This window comes from Typopeltis vanoorti, chromosome 8 (assembly GCF_054136105.1).
Source record: "Typopeltis vanoorti isolate ZY-2024b chromosome 8, IOZ_Tvanoo_1.0, whole genome shotgun sequence".
NCBI lineage: Eukaryota > Metazoa > Arthropoda > Arachnida > Uropygi > Thelyphonidae > Typopeltis > Typopeltis vanoorti.
This window is the reverse complement of record NC_143556.1, coordinates 69,443,404-69,463,245: the sequence shown is the minus strand read 5'-3', so window position 1 is coordinate 69,463,245 and position 19,842 is coordinate 69,443,404. Positions and strand designations below refer to the sequence as shown.

The 19,842-nt window shown below is 34.3% G+C and overlaps 1 protein-coding gene across 3 annotated transcripts in view; it reads right to left on the bottom strand.

Moving 5' to 3' along the window:
- Positions 1–19,842, bottom strand: part of Neurl4 (neuralized E3 ubiquitin protein ligase 4) — a 646,806-nt gene that overhangs the window by 170,496 nt on the left and 456,468 nt on the right. For all 3 annotated transcript variants that reach the window (XM_090397278.1, XM_090397280.1, XM_090397281.1), the window contains 2 exons: positions 18,209–18,334; positions 3,618–3,782 (listed from right to left, as the gene is read on the bottom strand). In XM_090397278.1, coding sequence (XP_090253404.1) covers positions 3,618–3,782; positions 18,209–18,334 — 291 coding nt within the window. The remainder of the gene's footprint in view (positions 1–3,617; positions 3,783–18,208; positions 18,335–19,842) is intronic.

Genomic DNA, 19,842 nt, shown 5'->3' with positions numbered 1-19,842 from the left:
TTGTACAGGTGCCATAATTATTGCAACGTGTTTTATCAAATAATAAGTTATAACACACCAAAAACACACAAACAGACGCACTAAAATACTTAAGGCAAACAAAACTACGTAATATTAAGTAATTTTATCAACGATAACTGAAAATAATACTTATCTTATCAGGAGCTTGCACGAACACTCAATGATATATGAATGAATGAACAAAATAAATTAATCTACAGATGTCGCAGGACTCGCTGTATTACCAGTGTTTGTTCGTTGCATATTTGATAAAAGTATTGAAGAAGATTTACTCATGTATGAATATCTACAAGAAAAAACTACCGGAGAAGATATATTCAACTGTATTAATAATTATATTACAAAACAGGAAATCGGTTGGGAGAAGTGTATTGATATTTGTACAGATGGTGCTTAAGCAATGGTAGGAAAGATGAAGGGAGTTGTAACACGTAGCAAGTAGCTACAAGAGCCACCAAAAGTCATTGTGTTTTGCATAGACAAGCACTAGTAACAAAAAGAATTCCTACATATTTAAAAACTATTTTGGATAAAGCCATAAAAATGATCAACTATGTAAAATCTCGACCACTTCAATCCAGATTATTTAAAATTTTGTGCGATGAAATGGGTAGTGCACATAACGCACTTTTATTACATACTGAAGTGAGATGGCTATCCAGAGGAAAAGCATTACTGAGGCTTTTTGAACTTCGTAGTGAGTTAATGGTCTTCTTGATGTCACATAATTTAGGACAAAATTTTATAGAATTATTAAGAAATTTTAGATGGTTGATAAGTCTTGCATATCTGGCAGATATATTTACAAAGTGCAATGAAATTAACTTATCATTACAAGGAAAGAATATTATAATTTTTAATACAAGAGATAAAATTGCATCTTTTGATAGGAAGTTGCAATTCTGGATTTCTACAGTTGAACAGAATAATTTTGATTGTTTTTCCCACCTTGCATGAATTTTTGACTGAAATAAATTCTAAAGTAAATGAAGAAGTATCTAACGTAATTTTAGAACACTTGCATGACTTGCAATCAACCCTTTTGCAATATTTTCCAAAATCCAGTGAGGACAATTCCTGGGTTCTGAATTCATTTACAGTGACAGCTAAGCCAGCAGGCTTCAGCGCAAGTGACTATGAAAATCTAATTGACTTAATTAGTGACTCTGATTTAAAACAAAAATACAAGGAACTGCCAATAAATGATTTCTGGACAAATTTAACAGAAGAGTACCCCAGCATGTCAAAACTAGCTATTCTTGTTTTACTTACTTTTACAACGACATATTTATGCGAGGCAGGATTTTCATATTATGCTGCAACCAAATAAGTCCAGGAACAGACTCGACGCTACACCAAATATGAGAATTCAACTTTCTAATATTTTGCCTGATATCAAAAGAATTTGTAATTCAAAGACCCAAAAACATCGGAGTCGTTTAAGAACTTAATTTGCAATATACGTGTTTTACTATTTTTATGTGTTTTGTTTTTACTAATTAACGTTTGACAATAAATGAATGTTTTTTCTTAACGCTTAGATTTACTCATTTGTTTTATTTATATTTACCTACCCTACAAAATCAGAAGACAGGAGAAAAGTCTGCATGCACTTGTAAGTACTTATAATAATATTATAAATTTTTGGTGATCAGAATGGGATATGTCAATGAAAACCAGCACATATTAATTAATGATGGTTTAATTAATTATTAATTAATAATTATTTATCAATTATTAATTACCAATATAATAAGTTAAATTACCGATTACTTATTAATTAATACATTAGAAAATAACCAAGGTGTTTCGTGAAAATTTCAGGATTTGTGAAGTGTTCCGTCATAGAAAAAGTTTGAGAAACTCTGATCTACACCAATATCATCTGGTGCTTTGCATTATGGGATATATACTAAAACAAGTGATATGAAGTCATTAGCCTCTATATACAAGTAGCTCAGACGTCAATATATTTCATGCGCAAAACATTGTTTTGCTTTCTTGGGAAAAAGGATTAAAACCAAGTACACTTTCTTGGTATCTTTAACAAATATTAGAATGTTAACAGATAACAGGCTTATCTGGAGGAAAATTGCTTATAGGAAGTTAGTAATGATGTAACTTTTTATGTATTACTATCACTCCCCCTGAGAGTATATGTCAGTAATTTAATGATGATGATGATGTGTGTGTGTGTGTGTGTGGTTCCTGCATAACAGGTTTTTTGTAAATCTAGAGTGGGCTATGGATTATTTATTTTTTTTTTATTAATTTAATATTTGTTTTTGTACTTTTAAATTATTTTTACCTAGTCCATAAATCTTGTTGGAAGTTTTTTTCCCACTTGGCTAGACTATAATAAATTTAGTTTAAATCTTTATCCAAGTGTAAGCAAACAAAGTTTGTGCCTGAAGTATCTTCAGGACTGAGGCAACTATTGGTAAAGGTGGACCAATCTCTCATCACTACTTGTCTTAGTATCTCCCATAATGCAAAACACATCTCCTTGCGTACATGTATAATACTATGCATTAAGGGAATGGCCACTACCCAGACTGGTTTTGGCCTTTATTGAAGTCTCGTTAGTGGGAGCCAGAGTATAGGTAAATATGACTTCCTCATTACTTCCACCTTAGTATCACCACCTCTGGGTCTGGCTCACACTGACGAGACCTCAATAAAGATCAAAACCAGTCTGGGTAGTGGCCCTTCCCTTAATGCATAGCATTATACATGTCTGCAAGGAGATGTGCTTCGCATTATGGGAGATACTAAGACAAGTAGTGATGACAGCTTGGTCCACCTTTACGAGTTGCCTCAGTCCTGAAGATACTTCAGGTGCAAACTTTGTTTGCTACACTTGGATAAAGGATTAAACTAAATTTATTATGTGTGTGGACAGACATGTGTTCGTCGTACTACATGTTGTTTATTTTTTAACAGTATATATTAGAACACAGAATAATAAGTAAATAATTATTTATTAACTTATTGATGATATTTTGCTGGTGTTATAATCAGCATCTTCAGAGCACAACAACACAGTTTGTCACTAACTGCGTTGTTGTGCTCTGAAGATGTTGGTTATAACACCAGCGAAATATCAGCAATAAGTTAATAAATAATTATTTACTTATTATTCTGTGTTCTAATATATACCGTTAAAAAATAAACAACAAATAAATTTATTATAGTAAATCCTGCTCTACAGACCAAACACAGAACTTTTTAAAGTCATTTCAGGCCTTCAATAAACAGACAGTGGGTTCACACCAGGTATTGAAATTTATCTACCACCTAAAAATAATCACAAACATCCTGATGGTTGCATTTGGATCCATAGCTTATTGACTGGAGAGTGGGTGGCTAACCACTCGGCCAACAAGGTTGGTGATAATCTATTCTTCTAAGAGTAATTACTGGAATCGATATAAACAAATTGAAACATCAAACAAAAACAAATAAATAGAACTATCTTGAAATGAAAATATTTTCAGTTAACTGAAGCACAATGGATCCCATTTGTATACATGTAAGAGAAATACAATAAAGGTTTTTTTTTTATATATATATAATTAATTTTAATTCTAAATTACCTGAAAAAGTTGCTGTTTCCATAATGGTTTACTGGTAAGTACAACTCCTTGATTGTAACTTGCTATTCGCCTTGCAGTTAAACTACCATTTAACAGCTGAATATTTCTTCCATGGTTTTCATGGAACATGTACGTGGAATTCTCTTTGGAATGCTTTTCACTTGGCTGCAAAACCAAAATATGAATTTTTAAAAAATTAAAAAAAAAAAAGAGATTGGTGCTAATCAGAATTAAATGCAACTATATCAAAAGTAATCAACTAGAAAAAGTGGATGTAAGAAGCCTAATATTCCCAATATACTTTGTTAAGCTTTTAATAATTTTTTAAAATTTTTTTGAGAAATTAAAGAATATTTTCCTGGAGCAAGATTTGATGTGTACCTGAAGGAATATGCAATGCAAGTGTAAAAAAGTGAATACATTTTTTAATTAAACTAATATATATGTGTAATTTTTTTTTATTTGCAATAAACTCTTTCACACTAAAAATACATAAAAATATATGTAATAAATACTTCATTATACAGCCTATACTAAACAAATTTGTAGCTATAGAAAGCAATTAGAAGTGCATGTTGAGAACTGAACATGCACTGAAATGCAGCTATTAAAAAATTTGATTACTGTTGGAACCTTATTTCGAAGGATACCAAATACAGTAATCTGTCAATTATCCAACCACAGCAGGAGATCAATATGCCAGATAACTAAAAGGTTGAAAAGCTAAGATAAAATTACTCCATGCTGTAGAAGTCAGCTGACACACACAAACCCATTTAAGGTTGGTTAACTGAGGGTCAAATAACTGCAAAATCACTGTAATTTGACTTTACTAAGTCTTCATTTACTTGCTATACAGCAACTACTTAATATATGATTTTAGCATGTTGGGTACTAGGATGTCAGGCAATTTACAGCTTTAAAAAGTTTGAAGGTGATTAAAACGGTTATCATAAAATGAATAGAACTAAGATCTAGTCTGGTTAAACAAGAATCTGCTATTTATGGCAGATAAAGTTGGGTGGAAAGGGGGAGGAATCATACTTGATGGACATTCTTGAAGATTTACTTCCTTCTTTCTGATCTACAAACTTGATGTGAGAAGAGTAGACTTTCGCCAGAACATCATAGTAATGAAGCAACAATACAAAGGAAAATGAAACAGTACTGCAATGGGAATCTACTATACTTGAATTTTGGCTGTTTATATTCATTTCACAAAATGCAATTTAAAAAAAAAAATGATAAATATTTTTTTTTGCAGCTGACAACTATGCTCCCCCAATCACTAAACAACACTTACCAAGATTATTTTTGCAAAGTTACAACAAAGACTCCTAATATGCTGTAGAAAAAATATGTTACATTTTTAAATGCTTGTTCCAGAATACATAGAATCTAAATGTTCCAATCCTAGTCACAAAAACCTTGATGACAAATATAATTAGTATCATGCCTCCATGTAGATACCCCCCCCGCCCCAGGAAACATGGTGTCATAATGAGCCATGGCAAAGTTGATACTGAGCAAAGAGCTGGCAGAAAACTATAAAATGCATATCCCAAGACATTATGTGGCCAGCGTGGGAGATTAGGCCATAACCCCTCCACTATAATGCCAAGAAGAAGAAAGAAAGGCCGTAAAGTCCATGGCCAGAATGGGCAAAACACTGGATGTGACTAAATTTCCCCAACTATATGACTACTCTGATCGAAACCATTTATGGAGACCAGAGCATGATGCAGTGGGGAAGCTTTCCCAAATAATAAGTAATACTGGAATAGCCCAAAGAATTCATAAACATAACAGTAACCAATACAATCCACTTTTCCTCTATATAGGAACATTTAATTGTTGAACACTTAAAGAAGAGGAAGACCTTACCATCTTACAGCAAGAACTAAAACATATTAAATGGGACATCATAGGTTTAAGTGAAGTTTGCAGGCAAGATGAACATTTAATAAAACTAAAAAATGGAGACTACTTATACTATTATGGGAAAACTAAAGGACAATACGGAGTTGGATTTCTAATTAAGAAAACAATTGCACACCTTATAGAAGAATTTAATTATACAGATGAAAGAATAATAGAAATCACACTTAAAATAAACTCCAAACTTAAAAGCAGGATCATCCAAATATATGCTCCCACCTCATCCCCCATTGATGAAGCGATATAAGCATTTTATGACTCACTGCAGCACACTGTAGACAAAAAAAGAAATAGCAATCAAAACTTTACTATAGTAATGGGTGATTTTAACACCAAAGTATGTCATCCCATTCACCAAATAGACACAATAGGACCATACGTATATGGTACAAGCAGCAACTCAGGAATGGCTCTTACAGAATTCTCTATCAGTAACAAGCTTTATATTATGAATACATTTTTTAAGAAAGCCCTCAAAAGAAAATGAACATGGAGAAGTCCAAATGGAGAAATAAAAATGAAATAATTATATACCGTGTAACAATAAAGAAATAGTTCAAGATACGTCAGTACTAAATCAAGTAAAAACAGGAAGTGACCACCGACTGGTGAGAGCCAAAATTAAAATAAACCCCAAATTGGAAAGAATAAAATGACTAAACAACAAAAAATCAAGAAGTTTTGACTTAAAACCTATTGAAAACAAGGATTATGAAGAAAAACTCAATCAAAAACTAGACTTGAAAAATATATTTGAAGAAGACAAAAATAAAATAAGCAGTAACCTAACGGAAGTAATAATCTCAGCAGCCAATGAATTCAAAACCAACAAACAACAAAAAGATCATAAACTTTCAGAGGAAACCTTACAACTACTAAAAAAAAAAAAGAGACGAAATATTAAACAAGACAAAAACTTAATTTCTAAAATAGAATATGCAGAACTATGCAAAGGGAAAAGATAAGAAATGAAATAAGATCTTATAACACTAAAAAAATAAAAGAAACAATTGAAAACAATAAAAATATGAAAACAATAAGAAAACATTTATCAGTTGGCAAAAGTCAAATAACTGCAATAAAAGACAATAATGGAGCTATAATAAGGAACCAAGAACAAATCCTAAGCAGGCTAGAAGACTTCTAAAAATAAACTCTATAGTGATCCTTCAATAGATAAATCAAATATAAATAACTCTTCTCCATCGCATATAGAATTCATCCCCCCCATTCACTTCAGATGAAATAAAACAAGCATTGAAACAAATGAAAAATGGAAAATGTCCCAGTGAAGGCCTAATTCACACAGAATTAATTAAATGGGAAGGAAATAATATCATTCACCATGTCACAAACTTACTAAATCTATGCCTAGAAGAGGGGAAAATACCAGAAAACTGGAAAAATGCTACTCTGATACTGTTATTTAAAAAAGGAGGACAAAGAAGAAGTAAAGAACTATAGACCAATTAGTATTCTCTCCAATCTATATAAAATTCTCACAAAAGTATTAACAAACAGGTTAACCCCTCTTCTAGACTCAAATCAACCAGTAGAACAAGCAGGATATTGTAAAGGCTTTAACACAATTGATCATATTCATGCAGTAAAATAAATAATAGAAAAAGCAGAAGAAAACCAATTGCCTCTTTGTTTAGCCTTTATTGATCATGATAAAGCATTCGATTCCATCAAAACTAAAGCAATAATCAAAGCACTCCAGAATCAGGGAGTACCTGGAGAATATATGGACCTCCTCCAGGAAATATACCACACTGCAACAGCAACTTCACACAAGTAGCAATAAAATATTAATTGAAAAAGGTGTCTGACAAGGAGACTCTCTATCACCCAAAATCTTTACAGCAGTCCTTCAAGAAATATTTATTAATATAAACTGGACAAACCTTGGCATAAAAATTAATAACAGAAACTTAACACATCTAAGATATGCAGATGATATCATAATTTTTCCAAACACTTCAGAAAACCTTAATATAATGATAGAAGACCTATATCATGAAAGCAGAAAAGTCGGTCTAAAAATAAACAGAAAAAAAACTAAAATCATGTTTAATCATTTTGTAACACCAAAAAACATAATAATAGAAAACAATTTCTTGGAAAGAGTCTCTTTGTATACATACTTACGTGTCGTTTTTAATAATTATACTTAGGTCATCTCATTGATCTAAACTGTGGACTCCAAAAGGAAATAAATAGGAGAGTTCAACTTGCCTAGGGTGCATTCAGAAAATTGAAAAGCATTTTTCAAAACAATATGTCCGACTCTGTGTAAAAAGGAAGGCATTTAACCAGTGTATACTTCCAGTCATCACATACGGTTGTGAAACTTGGTCGCTAACAAAAGCACTGGCAAATAAACTAACAACAACTCAAAGAAAAATGGAGAGGTTCATAGTAGGCATCACATTAAAAGATAAGAAGCAAAACACCTGGATAAGAAGCCAGACTCACATCACTGACATCATTCTTCACCACAAGCGACTAAAATGGAAATGGGCCAGACATCTATCCAGGAGAGAAGATGAGTGATGGACCACTATACTAATGAACTGGATTCCAAAAGAAGGGAAATGTGGCAAGGATGTCCTAAAAGAAGATGGAGTGATGAACTGTCAAAATTTGTTGGGAAAAATTGGTCAACCATTGCCAAGAACAAAGAAAGGTGGAAAGAACTGGAGGAAGCCTTCGTCCAGCAGTGGACAGAAAATGGCTGAAAAGAAGTAGTAGTAGTCACAAAAACCTTGATGACAAGTACAAGTAGTTTGATGATTGCTTCTAATCACCTCATCACTTCTCGCATTGAGTATTGGTTTTCTATTTCATTGAGTACTGTTTCTCTTTCTATCATTCCTATGTAGGAGTTGGAGGGAATAGAAAACTGCTCGGCAAATATTAGGAAAGGAGACAAAACATATGAAAAAGTAAATGAATTTTAAAGAAATCAGAAATGAACAAAAAAGGATATGGTGATTCCAGAATTAGTGCAATATTTGATGACTAAGAAATGAAAGCATGTTTTCCTGGAGCAAGATCTGCCACGTCCCCAAAAGGTATATACAAGCAGGTGCAAAGAGTGGATAATATAACTGTGTTGATCAGAATGAATGATAAGAAAACAGGTAAGTATGGTATGGTATGATATGGTATGGTATGAGAGAGGATATGAAGTTGAGCAGGAAGGGGGGGGGGGGAAGCAACAGTCAAAATGTATGAAAGGAGTGAGATGCAAATGATCCTGTAAGTTCAGTATGTGGGAAAAATGGAGTATGCTATGTTGATGAACGAGATGACTGATTGAAAAAAAGGATTTGTACTTGAAAGATGTGTCACATTTGAATGCTCCTGGGTTCAGGAACATTCAAAGTGCTTGTAGAAATTACTGTTCAGTACAAGAGTGAATATGAATAGTCATGGAAACAAAATATATCTGAAAGCAGGGATGAGTGCATTAAATTACATGGTAGAAATTGTAAGTATAATGACAAAGAGTGAATGACAAAAGAATGAGGTGCAGGACTAGGTTCGTCAATAAAAAAAAAGTGTAAACTGTGAAAATATGGTGTGGGATTTGGTTTGTGTTTTTCAGAGTTCCATGAACAATCTTCAGCCTAGCAGTCGGTTATCATGAATATACCCTAATGCCAGAAGCAATGGGAATAAAAGTCAGATGTTCTCAGAAATGACAGATAGAGCAAGACAAAACATTATAGGCATTAGTGAAACCTGGCTGACTGAAGTAGAATTTTTTACAAGAAAAAATATGTGACGAGTTCAGTTTATTCAGGGAGGAAAGACAAGATAAGAAGGGCAGGAGAATACCACCAATGATTGCCGAGAAATTAAATCCAACCATCATATAAATCTCCAGCTGTGGTGATAGGAGTAGTATCCTACCACCACCAGTATGTAGGAGAAATGGAGTGCAATATGTTGATTTATGAGATGACTATGATTAAAAAAAAAGGATTTGTATGTACTTGAAAGGTCACATTTGAATGTTTCTGGGATAAGTGCTTGGAGAAATTACTGTTCAGTACTCAAACTAGTTTGGGGCTGATTGGTGTGAAACAGAAATTAACAGGATAAGATATACAAGTGCATACTGCTACAAGCTAGGTTCATCTGAAGATGACTATGAACTGCATAAACAGATAAATCTTATGAATACAAGGAGGATTATCATTATGAGGGATTTCAACGAGAAGATAAATTTCAGTAAGGAGAAAGTATACACAACAAGAGAAAGTGAATGTCTAGAATTACTTAGGAATAAGTGCCTTAAACAGAACACGGTGGAAGGGACTCACAGCAAGAGCAGTGGATATAGCAGCAGTATCTGAGTTTTTGAATCTGAGGATGTATCCATAAATGAGTTGACATATGCCAGCAGCTGGTGAGAACCACCATGCAATTTTGACTTGGGAGGTGATGATGCATATAAGAGCTTTGATTAAGAAGGGACATATGTAAAACTAATATGCAGGTGATTATAACAAATGGAGAAAACAGCATGAGGCAGTGCCTTGGCATGATCCTTCTCCATGGCAGAAGAATCAGCAGTACATAAGAATTAGTCAAAAGGCAACTGAAAGAAGCCATATTTGACTGCATCCCCTGAATTAGAAGAATTAATTGCATGAGAATTAAATGGATGAATAACACTTGAAAGCAAGAACTGCATATCAAGAGGATTTTGTGGACCTGAACAGGCTAAAGGAAATCCAAGAGAATTTTACTGTTATGAAGACAGTAAAAGGAAGAATGATCTGAGCTTAAATACGTTGAGCTGTTCACGTTTCCACTTTAGTAAGTAATGTATTCCAGGAAAATGCATTACTCACTCTGAACCAGGTAGCTGATGGATGAAAGAACAGAGATAGATGAGATAACAGCACTTGGACTCGTATATAGCTTGGATACCAACAGAATGTGCAAAAGAGGTATCTGACAATGTATCTGACCTGCTTGTTTTGCTTAAATTTCAGCAGATGCAAGATTAATAATGGTTAGGAGGAGTTAATTCTATTATACAAAAGTGGAATGTTAGGACTGATGCAATAAATTACACCTTGTCACCAATATCAGTATTTCTGGTGTGGTGGTCATCAGTGTATTGGAAAGACCAGCTAGGAGAAGAATAATGTTCCCCATTGAAAGGTGGATAGACAACATCAGCAACATCTATAGAGGAGAGATGATCTGTTAAAGATAGGTATTACTTTAGCAATCTGTTCTATAACAGAGTGACAGCAGAAGTGGATAAGGAAAATGGATATACTATACCTCGATGCTTATGGATTTTGTCAGGGCATTTGATAGGATTCGACTTGTTATACAAGCTCCAAGGGAGGAGGTGTGGAAAAAAACATGACATAGATTGAAGAGCAGCTGACATGTTGGGTAAGCCACTAGTATCAAAAACTGATACAAGTTGGTTATATACACTATGTGGAAAAAAGTGTCCAGACACCCCATTCTGCAACAAAAATGGCTGCAATAGATCACATATGCCATCTGAGGTATGACATCCAAGGAGCTCACCTTTAAAACTGCAGGTGAGCTCCTTGGATGTCATACAGTATTGTATATCGTCTACTTGTGAGACATGGCCATGTGTGTTGAGCTTACTGACTTCCAATGAGGTGTTATTATAGGGTGCCATATCAGCAACCTGTCCGTGAGTGCCACAGCAGAAAAACTGCAACACCAAAAGTCAACTGTTCAAGACGTTATTTAGTAAATGAAAACATGAGGGACTTACAAATACCAAGAAACGTTCAGGAAGGCCACGTAAATTGACAGAAAGGGGACAAGAGAGCTATGAAACATGTCGTCCATGAGTGCTGTCATTCCTCTGCACAAATAATCACCAAGGAATTGCAAGAGTCAACGGGGGGAGTGTGTGCATGAAGACCATTCATAAGGAACTGCACAAGTTAAATTTCCATGGCTGAGCTGCTGCATACAAGCTGTTAATAATTTGTACAAATGTGAGTGACTTGCTTGGTTCAAAGAACATTGTCAATAGACCCTAGACCAGTGGAAATTAGTGGTATGGAGTGACGGATCACGCTAGACTGTTTTTAAATCCGATGATCGTTAGTGGGTGTGGCGTATGCCAAATGAACGGTATCAGCCAGCATGTGTCATGCCAACTGTTAAATTTGGTGGTGGTGGCGTCATGGTCTGGGGATGTTTCTCATGGTATGGACTCAGACTGTTGGTGATTGTGGATGAAAACATGAATGCCATGAACAACTGGGATATTCTAGAAAACATCACACTGCCTACACATTACTAGTTTTACAGAGATGGACCATTCTTGTTTCAGCATGACAATGCACTATGCCATAAAGCACATTCCATTTCAACATGGTTTGAAGATATGGGTGTACAGAATTTGGAGTGGCCAGCTCAAAGCTTCAACCTCAATCCTATAGAGCCCTCTGGGATGAACTTGAAGAACATCGGATTTGGATTAGAATGACACATCCAACTTCTGTGTCTGAACTGACCACTGCTTTGCAGGAGGAATGAAAAAATATACCTGCAACTAGTTACCAGCATCTAATTGAAAGTGCCAAGGAGAGTGCACAATGTAATTGTAGCAAAAGGTCAGCCAACTCCTTATTGATTTTGCAATAAATGCAGTATTGTTTAAACAGCACCGGTGTCTGGACACTTTTTTCCACATAGGATAATGTCTCAATATATAATGTCCCCCATTTATACCACATCGAGAGCATTTCTCTTGCCACCTTGTTTTATGCCCACACCAGAAATACTTAATTACACATTCCTTTTAGAGTACAAACAGCTGGAATAGATGATATTCGACTAGAAGTGCTCAAATACAGATATAGAAAAATTTTACAGTAGCTGAATTTCATAATTCAGAATGCCTGGTCAGAATATCAAATTTCCAATGACTGGAATAAAGCTGTCATAGTATAGGAAAAAAAATAGGAAACAAAACAGAATTACCAAGTAACTGCAAAAGAATATCCCTACTAAGCATTCCAGATAAGATTTATGCTAGCATATACATGAGAAAAGTATGCTTGTTTTGTTAAAAATATTGCAGATAAGGAACCTGGAGAAAAATAATCAAGGTTTAGGCCAAACATAGGCTGTTTTCACTGTAAGACAAAGAGGTGAGAAATCATCGGAATAATAAAAAAGATCTTGTATAAAAGATCTGTTTTGCAGATCTGGTAAAGGCAAATGAAAAGGTTCCAGGAGAAAAGATGTTCAAAGTACTACAATTATAATTATGTAGTAGAAAAGAACAAATAGCAAGTTGGAATATATTAAGTCTATATTTAAGTCGTAAGTCAGCAATTAGAATTGAAGGAAACATATGAAGATGTAAAATAAAGTGAGAGACAAGAGTGTGTAGCATCTCCTGTTATTCATTAGCTATATGGATCACCTTATGAATGAAAGTGGCATTAATCTTGATATTCAAATTGGAAATATTAACTCGGCTCTTTCCTTTATGCAGGTGATGTTATACTCTTAAATAAATATAGTACACACTTGCAGGATTCTTAATTAAATTGAAACTTTGCTGCAACAGATTTTTTATTATTATTATTACTACTATTATTAACACCAAACTTCCATGGAGTCAAAAGACTCATTGCAGGAGGCAATCACTGTTACACACAAAGCCCATCAAACTGTGCTTTAAGCTCATTCAACTTATCTGCATTTGCCACAATGTCAAGCAACACATTCCATTCTCCAATCACTCTCTATGCAAAGAACCTGCTACTTATTCTCTTGCTCACATCCTCCTTATACAGCTTCCAATTATGTCCCCTTATTCTAACTCCTTTTCCCATTCTACAAAAAAATTTCTTCCACATCAACCTGGTAGGAACCCTGTACCAACTTAAACGTCTCAATCATATTCTTTCTCTTCCTCCTATTCACAAGGCTTTGCAAACTGCATTCCCTCAATCTGTCCTCATATACCACATCCCAATCTGTAGGATAATTAGCAATAAGAAGACTATGAAAATGAGCAGGAACATTGAAACATCAGTTGCATTCAGTAATAAGAACCTACAGAACAAATAAAACATTTCAGCTAGATATTTAGGAACTTTTTTGTGAAGATACAGCAATTATATATGGAAATAGACAACAGAACAGGCAATGTTGGTATGGCTGGGAGTGTCAACTCAATAAAATTGTTATTATTCTGCTAAAATAAAGAGCCAAAAGGCTTCAATTTGGCAATGCAATTATAATATTGCATCACCAAATTGAAGCCTTTTGGCTCTTTATTTTAGTAAATACTTTACACACTGACCAAAAAATACACCTCTCCGATGCTCCGAGTTCCTTAGTACTGAGAGTTTTTGTTCTCTTAGGTTTCTGCCTGATCTCTGATGAAAACCAAAGAGTTTAAAAACAGCTGTCAGATCAGTGAAACCTTATTAAAATGGACCAATAGTAGGCGAATATATGGGTGCTTCGGTGTGCGTACTTGCTATTAGCTTCGGCTAGGGCAATTCCTACTATGGCAGCAAGTGTATTCCTGCAAGCTCTCTGGTCAACTTTCAAATACGAAACTTTTATAGTTTCTGCATTCAGCTCTGAAATTATGTTGGATTTAATATCCACTTAATTTATATAATGTTATTATTCTTATTATTAAGAGAGATCTTAAGTGAATCTGGGACCTACTGAGGAAGGCTACATATCACCCACATTAGTTGTCCTTGAATTCATTCACACTACTTGAATACTTACACCTCCAAAGGCAATCCATTCCAATCATGCACCACTATATGAGAGAAAAACCTAGCTCTCACTCCTTGACTGCATTAATTCTCAACTTCTAAGGATGCTCTTTTCCTCCCCATCCTCCACAAAATGAAAAATTCCATCTACTCGTATCCTATATGACTCATTCAGAAGTTTGTAAGTCTCAATCATACCACCCTCCTTTTTTTCACCTGTTTGCAAGTTTCTTCAGTAAACAAATTCTCAATCTGTCTGCATAATTTGTATTCAACAATCCTGATACCATTTTTAACATTGTACTCTTTCCACTGTATCAGCATCACCAGGAAAACTGGGAGGCCGAACCTATGTGAATTAGTTTAAGTGAGGTCATATCAAGACCTTGTAAAGAGGCAAAAATGATGTCCTTATCCTTACACTTCAGGGTTCATTTCAGTATTGCAATCATCCTCTGAGTTGTATTTGCAATCTTTGCTATACAGCCCTTGAACTTCAACTTCCTATCTACTAATATTGCTGACCAGTTTCTTCTAGCATAATCCTACTAATATAATATGACACTGGATATCTCATTACATCAAAGTGAATAATTTTAAATTTACTAATACTGAACTGATAGCCATTTTCACCAGTCCACAATTCCAGTCTATTCAAATCATTCTGTAAATACTGCATGTCTCCTGTGAAATCCTTCCTAATGTCATTAATGTGAAGTCTAAATGAAAATGAACCAAGAATTGATCCTTGTATGAACAACTAATCACCTTAAATCTTGCAGACTCATGCCTCCATGCATATACCCCCCCCCCTGATATCTATCAGTTAGCATCCTGTAATCCATGCTAATATTTTATAATCCAATCCCATATTCTCAATTTATGCAAGTCTTCCATGTTGTATCATGTCAAAAGCCTTAGTAAAATCCAAAAGTATCATGTGTATCCATTCCTCTTATCTAACTCAGTGGTAACATTATTGCAAAATGTGAGCAAGTTGCTAAAACATGACCCTTCCTTAGTAAAATCATTCTGTTTAATAGCCAAGTATAGATGCTCTGTCAACCCATTTCTGTACATGAGCTCTTACCACATTTTCCAAAACATCACTGCTTCATTTTGATGCAGATTAAATAATAATAAAAATAAATTGCTAATATAATTTAACTATTCTTTGACATGTATGTTCAAAGTGAAATTCATTTAAGTGAAGTGGTCTCATAATTTGCATCTCTATTTCAGTTAATCCACTAATAGTTTTGCCATTACAAGATTAAAAGCAGGGTATAATGTAAATCGTTTTGTATAAGTGATCACTTTGGTTAATATGGATGACAAAACAATGCTGCCTGTTAGTGGATCCTAAAAATGAAGACCAATAAAATGCAAATAATGAGAACTTCAGTGGTCATATGTTCCATTAGTTCAGCATTATGACTGCCCCAGCCAAGAGTCATAAGCATCTGCAACCACAAGATTTCACAGCTAATATCACAATCCTGTTTTATGCTTTGGCATTTAAAGTAAAAATGCTGGATATTTCATAAATGATTTTAAGATATATGGAATACAGTCATCCCTCAACTTACATCCGGGTTCCGTTCCATCCGGCAGGACATAAGTCAATACATTAAATCAACAGAGTATAGGGGTAAGGGACTTAACAGTAATAAGTATACTGTCATTTTAATTTTTAAACCTTATTATAAAACTGTACTGTGTGTTAATGCCATTATAAAACAGGAGAATAATCACCCAAAATCTTCCTCCACAATCGACTTTCTCTGTGTGAAAGATCAGTCTGTGGCTCTTCTGGTGTAACCTTTGTTTTTTTGATGAAAATGTCTAATGTGCTTTTGCTTATAAATTTGTTCACGGCAAGCAAATGCATCATGTACTTTCGTTTCTATTATTAAGTAGCGTTCAACATTGGGGTCCATGTCTTCAGCTATTTTGAGAACATCGCTAACTGCAAAGAACATTTCTTTAAGACCCTTCACTGTAAATTGTTTAACTACCTCTTCCTGTTTCTCTTTTTCCTCTTCCTTTTCTCGTTTTTCCTCTTCTGCAACAGGTATAGAGCTTTGAAACTAGGTATAAACAGTTGTTCCTCAAGTTTGACCAATTCTTCGTTGGTCAACTTTTCAGGGGAACTTTCTATGAGGTGAATTATGTCATCATCATCATCATCATCATTCACTTTGAGATTTAGATTGTTTGCTAGGCCCATTATTACAAACTTCCAAAATCATGCACAAACCTTTTTAATGCTTTTTTCCATATGCCACTCATATACTCAGAGGTCACTTTGTTCTAAGCCACAGCAATATTTTTAATAGCATGATAAATATTGAATGTTTTCCAGAATTGCATGAGTGTCTGGTCATTTCCTTCAGTAGCAGAAATGGCTTGTGAAAAAGTTCTCCGTAGATAATAAGCCTTAAACACTGCAAAAACTCCCTGATCCATCGGTTGGATCAATGAATTAGTGTTTGGAGGGAGAAACATGATCTTGAACTTGGTGAAGATCACCCCTATAAGACATATAACCTGGAGCATTATCTAGAATTAATAAAATTTTAAATTCTACATTTTCTTTTACACAATAGCTTTTTATTTCACTCGCATAACAGTTGATTAAGGCCTCCTCAAGCAATTTTTGAGTCAAACACGACTTCTTATTGCTCCAATAATGAACTGGGAGTATGCTTCCTAATGTTTTTGAAGATTCGTGGATTCTCACTGTGCCATATCACATATGGTTTCAGTTTATATCCAGCTACATTACCAGTAACAGTACCAAATGCAGTACCAGCTACATTACCAAAAAGCTAAAAGCATAGATTTTAGCTTTTTGTTGATGAACGTCCGCTCAGGCATTTTTTTTCCGAAACAAGGACGTCTCATCCATATTAAATATTTGCTGTGGCAAATAATTTTCCTCCGTAATAATTTTATCCAATTTTTCCACAAACTCCTTGGCAGCCTTCTCAGCACTTGCAAATTCCCATACATTTTCACATTATGCAGCGCAAAACGTTGCTTGAATCTCATGAACCAACTGGAAGAAGCATTTAATTCGTAATCTTAATTCAACTGAAGAGACTTAGCAGTTATGGTCACAGTGCTAAGGGGCATGCGCTTTTGGTTCAGGTCCTCTATCCATGATGCAAATAGCTTTTCCATATCACTGATAGGACCTTGTCGTTGCTTCGTCACTACATCGATTTAACGGAAGCATATCCTTTCACAACCTCTACGATTTTATTCTTATTTTTCAAAATGGTCATCACTGTAGAATGAGACCATCTGAAGTCATGTGCGATCATAGTGACGGACTTACCAGCTTCATGTTGCTTTATAACTTGCAACTTCGTTTCAAGATCAATTGCTCGCCCCTTTTTCTGTGATTCTTCACTAGGCTTTTTGATTGATTTTGTGTGTGTGTGTGTGTGTGTGTGTGTGTGTGTAGGGGCCATGTTGCATAAAACATTGTGAAATATTTAATGATAAATACGCAAATAACCCATTTCTCAATCACAAAATTAACAGAGGAACTGTTGAAGACATGTGCCAACTGCTGAGGGAGGTTGCCACTGTGCATGCTTTACCTTATGCTAGCTTGCATCTTGTTTGAAAGTATAGCCGAAAATGTTATTTATTCCCTTATGGAATCACAGATGTATCTTCGAGAGGACGTAACTCGAGGGATGATACTTAAACATCAGTTTAAGTATATTCCATATACTTAACTACTTTTAATTATATATAACAAGAATTTTTAAATTAGCAGCAGTACAAAAAAAGTCTATAAATAATTCATTCTGTTTAAACAGAATCTGATCTAATGATGTAGGATAACACAACACTTACTTCAGAGTTTTCATCCTTTTCTAAATTTTTTGAATGAAACTGAGGAACAGTGGTTGAATATGGTGATGAATGTAAAAGCTTTATGACACTTACAGATCCTTGTAAATCAATAACTGCATATAGTTTCTAGAAAAGTTAAATCAAATCTTGCATAAATAGTCAATCAAACTAAGAAAGATAAAAAGTTATTTAAATGAAATTTATTCTTCATGCTCTCAGGTGGTGCAATGTTGTAATGACATGAATTTGTACTCCTTTTTTAAGTATTTGTTTGTTTTTTCTTGGGGATAAATATGTACTTAACTTAAAAGACACTCTCAGTTGGTTAGCATAGTTTTCCAATTCAGAATTTCGTTTCATGCATCATTGCAGATATTGCGATTTTGATTTTTTACATTAATGAATATCAAACTATCTGCCAATCTGTCTGTCACTGATTCATTAACATGAAATGTACAGGTGACTACAAGGGCTGTTTAATGAATCATGACTGACACAAGACATTTCCTTAAACTCTAAGTTGATTTGGTCCTGTGAAAATGAACTTCATTCACTAAGGACATAGAGTATATAGCTACTCTTTGTCTACTTCACAGATGCAAGATTCCTCACTACAATAACATATTACCTCTAAAATCAGAACTCTGGAAGGTGAAAAATGCCATAAAACTAAGGTGGCCCATCATTCAATGCACAAGAAAAATTCAAGCTTACAATATCCTATGTGACCTCAGAAATGATACTTCTATTGAACAGTTAATTATTCTATACTAGTAAACTGAACCAGCTAGAAATTAAAAGTTATTCATTCTAAGGAATTTCTCTTAAGAAAGGAAAGTTTAAACTAGATAAAGATAATTCCATGCAGCGTTAGTTTTTTTTTTTTAATCGGTAATGATCCTACCTTAGCTTAGTGGAACTTCTATAAGCTGCTTAAAAAGGAGCTTGAGCAAAGGAAATAAGTGGACATGTCATTATAATAATGAAGTACAGGTAACCCTCGTATAATGCGGTACTTATACAACGCAGTTTCGATATAATGCAGTCTACAAATTATAGCAACCCTTGTTGAACGCGGTTTCGATATATGTTGCACCAAAACACAGTATCTTACTGTTGAAACACAGTAAAAACTACTGTCCAATTTTTCAATTATGAAATAAGTGTCTTTTTTTTTGCATTTGAAATTCTCGATATCATTATGACAGATCACAAAGGCTAACTTAAAATAAAAGACTACCAAGAATTGAAACATGCCATATAATGAATGTGTGATTTGCCTGCCACCTCAAACGCAAACAAGAAGCCATAAAATTCGACCAAGGGTTGAAACGTTTGTGCGAGTTGTGCCAGTCAGTAATGAGAAGTTACATCGGAATGATAAATGACATCCTGTTGTAAATGTGTTAAAACTAATAGTGAATGTTGTTATGACAGTTTCGGATGTTATGGAATTCGATTGAAGAGAATTAGCATTCAACTCAACACTTGTCGGTTGCTTTTGTCTTTGAGTCACGCGATCTTTTGTTAATACCGCACCAATTATATGAATGTCTTTATAGCTGCTGTCTTGTGAAAAACAAAATTCAGCTTGTACGTATTGTAACAATTAAAAAAAAACTTGAATAATTTAT